Genomic DNA, 11,381 nt, shown 5'->3' with positions numbered 1-11,381 from the left:
CGGCCCCGGGAAACTCAAGGAGGGCGCACCTTCGATGTGAGACTACTGCCCTCCCGGGTAATGATCCTATAAGAAATCCACCATAAGGCCGCTATGAAGATGGTGGCGGCTGAGATAAGTACGATGGAGATGAGGAGAAGACATGATACAGCAAGGGACGGCATTAAAACAAGCAGGATAGAGTGACTGCACTGCCGTCCTCGTTGTCAGTAGCGGAAATATGTGATTCGAATATAAACCCCTGTCCACTAGATGCAACACAAGGCTTACCGATTGAAATATGCGACACTACCACTGTCGAATACTCAGCGATAAAATATAAAAATCCTCATCATCATATTGAGAAAGGAGGAAGGGCGCCTTGCACTCGGCGCATACACAACCTCCCATCATCTCCTACCTACGAGAAGTGCGAGCGTTGCTGCCGCAGGGCTGCTGCTGCGGCCGCTGCCCAGGACGGTAAAACTGGACGCCGTTGAGGCCTCCGATGAACTTGCACTCTCTGTGGACCTTCAAAAATGCCTTTACTATAGGAGTACCATCCTCCCTATAGTAATCCCCCAGAATAGGCTTGATAGCATCAGTGGCTTCTCTAGCATGGTAACAGGGGATCCTAGAATCAATGTGGTGCAGAACATGAGTGGTGCCAATTTCGTGGTGAAAATGCGTAGAGAAAATGCCATACGGTGGACGATCGATAGAAGCTAAGGCACCTCTGATGAAGGTGAAAGCCTCATCGCCATAATGGGGGACTCCTTCATGCGTGTGCTGTAGGGAGGTATACAGCGTTAGCCAGGCGTTGGTCATAAGGTAGGGACAACCATACCACAACAATACACTGCTAAGGCCTACCCTCCCAGCACAATAGGCCAAAATAAGGAGGGTTATGCTACAGCCAACTCCACTAAGGAGGACTTTCTCTCTCATATAAGGAGGGAAAAGGCCACCGTTGGGATTGAAATGAGATGGCTTAGTGTCGCTGTACGGACGGCGATCGTAGCCCACACGCCCACCTGATGCATTCCAGAAGAGATACACAGGATACCCAACCAGGAGCATCACTATAGGGAAGACTGGGAAGACATCATCGAGACCATAACCCTCCAGGGCCTTCTGTATACGACTGAATACGCCCATCTCACTTTCCAGGCTGGGGACATGGCTCTCACCCTTAGTAGCGTGGTTGGTGAACTTATGGTGCCTCGCATGGGAGTACTGCCAGCTGAAGTAGGGTACCAAGAGGGCCGAGTGGAGGACAAAACCAATACTATCGTTCAGCATAGAATAAGGGGAAAAAGCCCCATGGCCGCACTCGTGGCCCATCACCCAAATACCAGTAAAAAAGACGCCTTGCCAGAAAATGTAAACACCCCAGAGGACTGCCCTCAGGAGGGTTGAGTCCGGGGGTACTAACGCCAACAGAGAGTACTGCACAGCAGCACATGCTGTTATGTAGAGGAGATCCCTGATGACGCATAGGACAGACCTTGACAGGCTCCTATCACGACAGTGCATGGGGATAGCTGATTGTATAGCACACACAGACGGCCCAACCTTAGTAAACTCCTCCGCAGTGAAGCCTTTAACATCAGCCTCACTCTTGAGGTTCCTACCATCTCTACACGGTCCGGCTTGGACCTCAGTTTGGGTCATCACAGGAGCTGCCTCACACATCACTCAATCGAGGGGATCGAAAAAGAGGCCTATGCAATAGGAAGGAAAGTGACGCTCGCTCCCACATTAACCCAACACTGGCTCGTTCATTGGTAATAGAGCGATGATGGGACACTAGTGATGAGAAAAGCGGCTGCTCCTCAGGAGTGACCTACTTCACTGATACTATCTCAATATTCAACAACGATAACAGCATAAAGACAACACGCCCAACGGGGTTGGAGCCTCAGTCGCGCTTCCTCGCCGACCCGGAAGCCGAAGTCGACTTTGTACACTCGTTGATTCGTCTCTCTGCAATGGGTGCTGTAAAAACTCCCCCGACCGCCAAGCATCAGACGAGAATTATCCCGTGGTTGAATGGCAACCCTGACACGACCTGAAAAGCCCGCCGTTAAGAGCTCAGGCTCAGCCATAATACTAGTGGTATTATACCACTTTCTCACTGTGATGGTCTTGGCTACAGCTAATGCGGGGCCTAACGACTCCTGCATAAGGAAGACGAATACGTTGCAAAGGGACGTCGTCAGGCAACATAGAGCAAGACAAGACCCGACCAGAACAACGGTATCATCCTATTGCTGTTGGGGTGTCAATCGTGAATCGTAGCATTTTTGGTATCGCAAGTCAGACCACCAGCCCGGGTGTACAGGGAGTCTACCGAATGCTACAGGAACCTAAGCAGCCTGATCCCAGCAGCTTCCATCTTGTAAGAATTCAGCAATGCCACCAGCTATAACAGACTAGCCGTTTGGTGGTACACTCTGAGAGGGAATTCCGGAGGATTTCGTAAAGGTGGCGAGCTCATCAGAGCGACAACTGTTTCAATGACGATCGAGTGCAAGATGGGTGGCCCAACGCAACTCTTGGAATATGATATATTCATCATGATAGAAACGACCACATTGAGGGATCTATACCATAACGACGACCCCTCATTGTCAACAATGAGATGAGCAACAACACTAGTAAGCATTAGAAATACTACTACTGTAAGCAATCCCAAGCATATCACGAATTCAGAGACGGCTACGATGGAGTTGAGGCTATAGGGCTTAGACGACTTCACCCTCACTCTCCGGAGCCCGGGACGGAGGGTATATAGGGTCAGTGCTTCCGAAGACTCGGGAGTGAGGGTAGACTCTAGCATTGGGACGACGCTGAGTGGTTGCTGGTTGTGGTGGGGCGCCGTAGGGGGGATCCCTGTTGTATTGTGGGCGGCGAGATGGAGGCATTCGGCCAGGAGGTGGAGGACACTGATGACGATAAGCCGTATACGGTGAGAGCCCACCACGATTGGAGGACTTCCACGGTGATGGCTGCCTAGACGACGATGACGACGACGAGGTTGGTGACGTTGCAGAGGGGTACACCTGCCGGTGATACCCTGATGCCGGGTCCGGTCCACGCTGTGGTCTATATCCCCCTACACCTTGGCTATGGTGATGGGCAGTACTAGGCCGATGCCCATCCACCATGTTAATCGACTCATGGGGACGATATGGAAGGGCCGGCTGAGAGTACGGGACGTTACTGTAGACACCTCCAGAAGTGCGCATCATTCCCGTAGGCAGGTGAGAACCTTGAGGATTGGGTGGAGTCTGGTTAGAGTAGCGAGGCATGCCAGCCGACAGGCTCGGACGCCACCTTTGGACTTGCCTGACCAAAGGGAGTCTGACAACGAGCCATAGGGATGAGAGCATCACCTCACTGGTAAGGGCTGAGGTTGAACCTCCGATTCTACAGTCCGCGCCGACTTCCTCACAGCCACGCCACCTTGGCCTCTCCTCCTCTCAGATAGCTGGGCAGGAGCGCTCCGCTCACACCCGCCCCCCGATGCCACTTCTGATGAGCTCGACTTGAAGGATGCCTCCGCAGAATGTGGACGCTTATTGAATCGAAAACGAAAGATCAACACGAGACAGTCCTGGCATGCACCCTCGACGATATGTTCCACGAAGTGCCTAACACCACCACCATGAACAGCGAAGTGTCATCGTCACTATGCCACGATTACTGGCATTGTATATCCTCAAGCACTGACGATGTACACAGCTGGCAATTTGGGAGATGCTCCTCGAAGGACCTATGAGGGGGTGGTAACGGCTACACACAACAGCATCCCATCTTACTCGCATTCCGGTTGGCGCAGGCGGGGGCCAACGGGCATATCTCGTGGAGGCACCCCGTCAGCATCTACTCCTATCTGCCGGTATTCTCCCTCAGGAACCGCTCGTTCGGGGGAAATGTTGCATCCATCAGAGGACACAGGCTGCTGACCCATCCCCCCAGCAGCTGCGCCACTAGGCCTAGCTGATGCTGCCCAGGACGTAGTCACCATACGAGAGCTACTACTACTGTGGCCTCCCTGCTGCTGCTGCCACCCCCCAGACGCCCACTGGACGTTATTCTTATGACCCCTTCCACCAATATGCTGCCTCATAGTGTCCGGATGCATGGCCTTAATCACCTTACCACTCTGTCGGAAGCATAACATACAGAACATCTCCCATTCTTTGAACACATAAGCATCTCCTAAGAGCTCACAACCTGGCCAGCCCTGCCGTATACCAGCATCATACAACGCCGCGGCGTCCGCTTGCTTGTCGCCATACCACTTCACTATCTGGCCCACATGCCACTCCTTCAAATTTGGGTTGCCAGGAGGCGGCAACTCGTCTGCTGTCACCGTGGTAGTAGTGGTACTGCCGTTAGCCATCGCCATTGCAGTAGCGGCCGAGGATGGGTTCACCCCAGCGAGGCAATCCAAAGACTTCCTGTGCTCCTTCCCAGTAAGATGGCTTTCCATTGAAGGCGCCGATACCACATGAACGACCCGCCCACGTTGTTCATAGCACACCAGACAGAACAAGTCCCAGTCGACAAATTCATAGTCATGGCCTAGAAAGGAGCTTCCTGGCCACGCCTGACGTACCCCAGCAGCATATAACTCCTCGGCTTTCTCAGTGGTGATACCATACCATCGACGCATCTCTTTCATATGCCAGTCGTGATTATGCATGTCATCCTTGCCAGGTAGCTTCACACCGTCTAGTAGTCCATCATCAACAAACCCCTTATCAGCAGCACCTTTTGGCTTGCCGCCGTCTACTTTGATAGCCCTAGGTCGGCACGGTCGCGCGTCCGGAGTCGCCTTGCCCAGTAGTGGCTGTAACACATCCCCTCTAATAGACCCCGCCATGATGCCCCTAATAACACCCCATCGACCATAAGCTGTCTGAGCCTGCAGCCTCCACATTTTCAAAGCCTCCGGTGAGTCTCTTGCCAACGCCAATGTCGCCTCAGTAGTCGGACATTCCTCCAGACACGTAGGCATCCTAAACCCATCAGGCTCCTTCGTAGACCGATACCTCACCCCGTCAACAGCCTCATTTGCCCTACACTTCCGATGGTTCCTCAATACATGAGCCTTGATCAATTGCAGACAGAAGGGGCTCCACATAGCCCAGTCCCCACACCCTAGGCATACCACACCGTCACCAACAACCACTATCGAGCTACCCCAGAAACAGGCATTGAAGGTCTTCTCATTCTCTTTGACCTTACGAAACCTACATGCAAAGTGAATCCAACACGAGAGGTGCCCACTGAGTCTTATACATTACAGTATTTTGCACCTCTCCAGCTGATCCGCCTTGAAGGAATTCATCTTGACCGTTCTGTCATCACTATCTTTTTCACCCTCAACCGCTGATCCCGATGATATCCCTTCACCATCAACCGCTGATCCTGACGACATCCTAAGCTGATCAACTACACATTTCCACCATCATCATCACGACTCGAACACTATCAGACTACAGCCCTCCTCCAAAATCGCACAGATTACAAAACTCAACTCCACTATGGTTTACTCGTATTAAGCGGGGATAACCCCTTGAGAGACACTCGTGAATGAGCACCGCGGTCCATTGCAATAATGGAGCAGACGATGATACAACAGCACGAATAGTACAACATCCGCTTAGGCGGACTGAGCGGCAGCGGCGATGATCTCAGTGAACTGAGGCTTGAGGGAAGCACCACCCACGAGGAACCCATCGACATCAGCGCACTTGATCAACTCACCGCAGTTACCAGGGTTCACAGAGCCACCGTAGAGGATACGAGTGTTCTCGGCGACCTCGGTGCTAACCTTGGACTTGAGATAGGCCCTGATGGAGGCATGGGTCTCCTGAGCCTGCTCAGTGGTGGCAACCTTGCCGGTGCCAATAGCCCAGACAGGCTCATAGGCAATAACGATATTGTTCCAATCCTTCACAACGGGGACGATAGCATCCATCTGAGTGGCGCAGACCTCCTCAGTCTTGCCGGCCTCACGCTCCTCAAGCAACTCACCGATGCAGAAGATGATCTTCAAGCCAGCAGCCTCAGCCTTGGCAACCTTGGCGGCGAGATCCTCGTTGGTCTCGTTGAAGAGATGACGCCTCTCGGAATGGCCAAGGATGGTCCAGTTAAGGCCGGCGTCCTTAATCATCTCAGCAGTGATCTCACCAGTGTAGGCGCCAGGACCGGTCTTACTGCAGTTTTGAGCAGAGATCTGGATGTTAGAGCCCTTGAACTGCTCCATGGCCAAAGGAAGGTGAATAGCAGTAGGGGCAATGACAACATCAACAGCATCCTTGTTATAAGTGGCCTCACCAGCAACAAGGGCAGGGGCAAGCTTCTTGATGGACTCGACGCTGCCGTTAGATTTCCAGTTACCACCGACGAAAGGCTTGGGGGACATGATTATTAGGGGAACAGAAGTAAACACTATTAATGGTAGAGTTGTAACGAGGACCAAACATGCTTAAGCCACCGACAGCGATGCAAAGCGTAAACCGCGCGCGCCCAAATAATCGATAACACTCATGGTCAAGCAGCCGCACGTAATAAGCAACACGACAGAAGTTGTATGAACGTTGTGTTAGGAACCAAACTTAAAGCGTTTTTGCTTTTCCCACTCATCCCACTGTTCTTGTGCAGAGGCATCATCATCATAATACGCTTCCTGGCCAGCGGCAATGCCTGTTGAACCGTGCTCAGTGAGGTAGCTGGTCATGATCCGCACCTTCGTGAAGGATCTCCCACCGTCCATAGTATCCAACCTTCAAGACGAATCGATCATCACCATCATCTCCATAACCGCGTGTATTACCTCTCTTGAGCATTCTCAGTCTGTTCCCTATCCATCCGCTCATTCGTCCTAATCTGCCCCTTCACCAAGGCACTCAGCATATGCGTATTCGGCTTAAACCTGACCCACGGGTAAACGACCTCAAACATGCCAACAACACCAACCTACTTCCGCTTGTGTTTGCCCGCTTTCCTTGGCTTACTGCCAGACGCACTACTATCGACACTACTGCTACTACTAGACGAGCTGCTCTCATCACTGTCGCTACTTCCACTACTGCTGCTACTACTACTACTGCTGCTACTGCTGTCGCTATCATCATCCTCATCACTGCTACTACTACTGTCGCTCGAGGAATCTTCACCAGCCTTTTTCGTTGAGCGTGGATTCTCCAATGGTACTCCTCTACGCTCCGGTTTAGGAGGTACAACACTACCCTCCGCTCGAGCAGCCCGGCGTGCCTCCCACTTCATCGCCAGACGTTCCAAAGCTGTTGGCTGCTTAGACATCTCGAATGGAAATACTATATCAACATACCTTATTTAGTACTGTAACCCAACAACAGCTGATCAGGCTGAATTTGAAACCTCCAGTTGCGATAGCAACAGTTCAGCAGTAAACGAGAAAATGACAGCAATGTCAGTGACAGGCCGACAGATAAAAATATCTGACTTCTAATCACTCTTCTTCGCCTCGAACTTCCGGCGAGGGCAATCAGGGCACAGGTCATCTCCATTCAACTCGGGATGGATGCATTCGAACTTTAGTACAGCTCCTTCAGGGTTGGTGACCATACCCAACTTGTCGTCAACACACACTGCATGACTACCAGGGAGGAACCACTGATTGTCAATACCAACAGGACGGGGAACAGTAGCTTGAGAGCCGTCCTCCAAGGCTACAGTGACAGTTTTGGCAGCAACACTAGCAATTTGGCCACCGCGAACTGTGGCAAGGAATCGTCTCGAGATTGTGTTGAAGGCAGATGAAGAAACCGAGGAAAGCATGGTTGGATTGATAAATAGAAACCTGCAAGAAAATAATGAACATTCCATCAACACAAAAGGACAGACAACTTCGATGGATGGAAACATGCACAGAAACGTCATCAACTATTAGAGCCTTTCAAGAGTCGAGTACCAATGTCCTGAGCTTCCACGAGGGCCTTCGGTAAACTGCCAACCACTGACGAGCTCGGAAGGCATGCCGATACATCTGTTATCTTCCCGGACTTGCCCACGACCTCCCGCACTGCTTTGAAACTCATCCAATGAGGCGGAGCGAAGATACCGAGATTAGGCTCAAAAGGAGGACACAGGCCATGCAGGGAGATGACCGAAAACTCCGAGGGGTATCGAAAGCCAAACTGGGCTTGCTTAAGCAACTCCACTGCGACCTCTGTAGACAGTGCCTTGTCTGCTACTAGCGATCGCCGTAGAGCGTCAACACACTGAGCATGCAAACGATCAAGGAGCTGAACATGACGTCGATTTAAGCACCTATGCGAAGGAATCAATGACGTTCCACCCGTCAAACATGAAGTCGCGCATAATACTCCATGAAAATTCTAAGACGTATATGTCTTCGCGACCGACAACACAATAGTTTTCCGTGAAAAAAAAATCGTGCAATACCTTTCTCACTAGTGTTTTTCATATCACAGGTGGAACTCCATTGTACGACAACTGCTAGCCAACTGGATGCTCAGAGACAAGCACGAGCTAAGACGCATCCCCAGAAGCCACCTTATATCATAACTTCTAGAGGACTTGATGATACCCAGCACATGATGACCTGAAGTACTAGAAGGCCAAGGACAATCCATAACGAGTGTGTCAAAGTCAGCGTGCCATACACGTGATGGCATTGACCCAGTGAACCTGCATTTAGCCGTATCGCGCAGCTGTCCCCTTTTGTGTCGAGGTTGCTACTTACAACCGACTCAACCTCTGCGGTCTATAATTCTGTTTGAGTTTCGCTGCCAGTGTGGGTTTGGCCACCATCACGGCTTCTATTAGAGGATCGTGTTGGCCGACCGGCCTTATGTCCCTATCTGACACGACCTTACCACAAGCAATGCATCGAGGCGCCGGCAACAAATTAGGCAAACCGCAGCTGAAACCAACAAAGCGAAACCAACATCACCCTATAACAATAATAGCCTATCAGCCTACCCGGAGCATATCTTCTTGTGCGTGCGGTTGCCAAAGTACCGAGACGCATCGCTTGAAGACGCCGATTGAGCCTTCTCGTCACTCTGAATGGTCTGGCTACCGCTGGTGGTATATTGCTTCACAGCAAGCCTCGCCATGGACGGTGGCCCATGGATAAGCCTTGCAGTCTTTCCTAGACTGCCGAGTAATGTAGGCATGCAATGCCGTGAAGGGGTTGTCATCGATAAAGAGCCAATGAGAACTCCTATACTCACTGTGAGTAACTCACATACGGCGACTTCTAGGGAGCTAGCTGAGAAAGGCGACTGGAAAAGCCGAGCCAGCTCAGCTGGCTTGAACCCATTATCAAATCCAACTGCATATTATCCGCCTCGCCACGTTTGAATTCCGGCTTTGTATTGCAGCGCTGTGGAACTTCACGACGCTCGATTGCACTTCCGACAATTCTCTCCCGATCTAGGACCGTCTCAAACTGCTCTCGAAGACTACTGCTGCTGGTGATGACTATTGTCATAACAGACCACCCTTACACGGCTTACCAGCTTAATTGCTGGCAGCAATACCTCCCAACAACTACTGATCAAGAACAAAGTGCAGGAAAAATGCACGACAGACTTATGCAAGTTGTTGAAGAACGCTAAGTAGTACCGCTGCTGCCGCAGCAGTTAGTAGTGGTGGGCTCTCGTAGAGTTACTTCATGCACACCCTGTATACCGAAACTGTCGGTTTCCATGCATTCTCAATGTTGTTAAAGAGCGTCGTAGAAGGGCTTTGCTCATCCACCACCTGGGGCGATCATGCGGTCATTGCTAGCAGCACGGACCGCATCCGCGTGGAGTTTCTCCATTATTGTGTTTTCTCTTGGAGATTATCAGCGAGAAGTTCCTGAACGAAGACTCAGCCCGAAGGGGTTCTCAACTCCTTATGGTCAACTCGATGTGGCTCGTATATATCAAGGACGACTGCATGACGCCACCTTCGGCGAAGCTGTCGATTCTACATCGTTCTCCGGTCAAATCAGAACATGTGACTATTCAACAACTGACTCTTACTTGACTAGGGAACGGTGTAGTGTGTGGTGTGATTCATGCGTAGTGAAAGAGCCGTATGGACCAGGAGATTCTCGGACGGAGGATGACCTCAGCTAAGTGGTTTGGGACTTGGCGAGCGCTCAGAGTGTTAAATTCGCCGGGAGGGCTGTTTACTCAGTCGCTTGAAGAAGTAGTCTCTACATCACGCTTCTTTCTCTCTAGTCTCGGCATCAGATGAGACCTGTCAGTTCCAGAGTCTCCACCGCGTGGCGGGATAAATCGTCTTGTTCCTACCGTCCGTAGCTTCCAATTCGGATGTGTGGTTGATGTTATATGTGCAGTTCATTTCATTCACATGCCAGCAGCTACCGAGCATCCAGTGCCTGTAGTATTCGAGTCCGAGACGGAGGAGTACTTCAAACACAACCAGATCTACGAGACTGTGCGACAGTTACTGCAAGACGTACTCCTCCAGAGACCGACCGACCCACTACACTTCATGGCCGACTGGCTCAATCATGGCGGCAACAAAGGGAGGTGATGACGCGCCCGAGTTGCTGGAACTGTCGCAACTCATTCGACAGATTCATACTGTTGGCTCCACCAAGCATCGATCTCAATAGCCTCTGTGACTCTGTGATCGCCATGAGGAAGGCCGAGGACGATGGTGCTGAAGTGGCGCATATCAAATACAGCGACGTCTGCCGCGGTAAGGAGAAGAGCGTCGCTCAGCAACGTTCATCCGATAACAGTAGGGATCACAGATCCTTCACGCCCGGATGCTGACAGCAAGATAGCGGAAGCGATGGCGGCCGCTGTGGAGGCTGAAGAGGCCAACCACAAAGCCTGGATCATCTCGGGCTTCCCCAACACGCGAGCTCAAGTCGGCTCTCTCGACATGGAGTGGGTGCTTACGTTTTGTTTAGGCACGACTAATGTTGACGAAGTGGCGCATTGTCCCTGACCGAGTTTTGCTATTAACCTTGCCTGAGGGCTACGAACATGTTAAGGTTGCCACTGATGAGAAGATCGAGGGGCTCTACGAGGAACGCGTCCCCGGATTGAGGGAAGTTCTGAGGTAAGATCTTTGAGAGCGGGGAGGTGGGCGCGGGCTATACGGTTTTCGATTTGTTTTCTGGCCGCAGGAACATATCTACCGAGATGGAAGTCGACCCATGCAATGAGGAAGACACAGCTCAGCGGATGTATGACCTTTTGTTTGATAGAGACGGGAGCAGCACGACCAGGAAGGAGGCGTAGCGAGGAGGATCGCATGAATATCTGATAATGGTGTGATTTTGTATGTCACATGCTACTTGTGTTTATGACGTGTATGAACGAACGTTGGGAGGGCGTCCAATTCTG

At 51.5% G+C, this 11,381-nt stretch overlaps 7 protein-coding genes across 7 annotated transcripts; 1 reads left to right on the top strand and 6 right to left on the bottom strand.

Moving 5' to 3' along the window:
- Positions 1–396: 396 nt before the first annotated feature.
- Pmar_PMAR023644 (Omega-6 fatty acid desaturase, endoplasmic reticulum, putative) lies at positions 397–1,691 on the bottom strand (the record flags this gene model as incomplete). The annotated part of the gene is made up of 1 exon (XM_002785876.1): positions 397–1,691. The coding sequence occupies exon 1, from the start codon at positions 1,672–1,674 to the stop codon at positions 397–399; it is 1,278 nt and encodes a 425-aa protein (XP_002785922.1). The 5' UTR covers positions 1,675–1,691.
- Positions 1,692–3,799: 2,108 nt separating this feature from the next.
- On the bottom strand, positions 3,800–5,470 carry Pmar_PMAR023643 (hypothetical protein; the record flags this gene model as incomplete). The annotated part of the gene is made up of 2 exons (XM_002785875.1): positions 5,298–5,470; positions 3,800–5,243 (listed from the first exon to the last, which is right to left on the bottom strand). The coding sequence occupies exons 1-2, from the start codon at positions 5,429–5,431 to the stop codon at positions 3,800–3,802; spliced, it is 1,578 nt and encodes a 525-aa protein (XP_002785921.1). The 5' UTR covers positions 5,432–5,470.
- Positions 5,471–5,566: 96 nt separating this feature from the next.
- Pmar_PMAR023642 (triose-phosphate isomerase 1, putative) lies at positions 5,567–6,449 on the bottom strand. Its single transcript, XM_002785874.1, has one exon. It carries the CDS (start codon positions 6,419–6,421, stop codon positions 5,657–5,659), a length of 765 nt encoding a protein of 254 aa, XP_002785920.1. The 5' UTR covers positions 6,422–6,449; the 3' UTR covers positions 5,567–5,656.
- A 152-nt stretch (positions 6,450–6,601) lies between these two features.
- Positions 6,602–7,320, bottom strand: Pmar_PMAR023641 (hypothetical protein; the record flags this gene model as incomplete). Its single annotated transcript, XM_002785873.1, has 4 exons — positions 6,602–6,782; positions 6,833–6,931; positions 6,976–7,012; positions 7,155–7,320. 4 exons carry the CDS (start codon positions 7,318–7,320, stop codon positions 6,602–6,604), a joined length of 483 nt encoding a protein of 160 aa, XP_002785919.1.
- A 165-nt stretch (positions 7,321–7,485) lies between these two features.
- On the bottom strand, positions 7,486–7,818 carry Pmar_PMAR023640 (hypothetical protein; the record flags this gene model as incomplete). The annotated part of the gene is made up of 1 exon (XM_002785872.1): positions 7,486–7,818. One exon carries the CDS (start codon positions 7,816–7,818, stop codon positions 7,486–7,488), a length of 333 nt encoding a protein of 110 aa, XP_002785918.1.
- Positions 7,819–8,742: 924 nt separating this feature from the next.
- Pmar_PMAR023639 (hypothetical protein) lies at positions 8,743–9,122 on the bottom strand (the record flags this gene model as incomplete). The annotated part of the gene is made up of 2 exons (XM_002785871.1): positions 8,743–8,926; positions 8,986–9,122. The coding sequence occupies 2 exons, from the start codon at positions 9,120–9,122 to the stop codon at positions 8,743–8,745; spliced, it is 321 nt and encodes a 106-aa protein (XP_002785917.1).
- A 1,249-nt stretch (positions 9,123–10,371) lies between these two features.
- Pmar_PMAR023638 (hypothetical protein) lies at positions 10,372–11,276 on the top strand (the record flags this gene model as incomplete). Its single annotated transcript, XM_002785870.1, has 5 exons — positions 10,372–10,553; positions 10,601–10,725; positions 10,772–10,899; positions 10,943–11,094; positions 11,162–11,276. The coding sequence occupies 5 exons, from the start codon at positions 10,372–10,374 to the stop codon at positions 11,274–11,276; spliced, it is 702 nt and encodes a 233-aa protein (XP_002785916.1).
- Between the last annotated feature and the right edge of the window lie 105 nt (positions 11,277–11,381).

This window comes from Perkinsus marinus, assembly GCF_000006405.1.
Source record: "Perkinsus marinus ATCC 50983 genomic scaffold scf_1104296931952, whole genome shotgun sequence".
Lineage (NCBI taxonomy): Eukaryota > Perkinsozoa > Perkinsida > Perkinsidae > Perkinsus > Perkinsus marinus.
The sequence above is the reverse complement of the archived record's forward strand: the minus strand, read 5'-3'. Positions and strand labels throughout refer to the sequence as shown.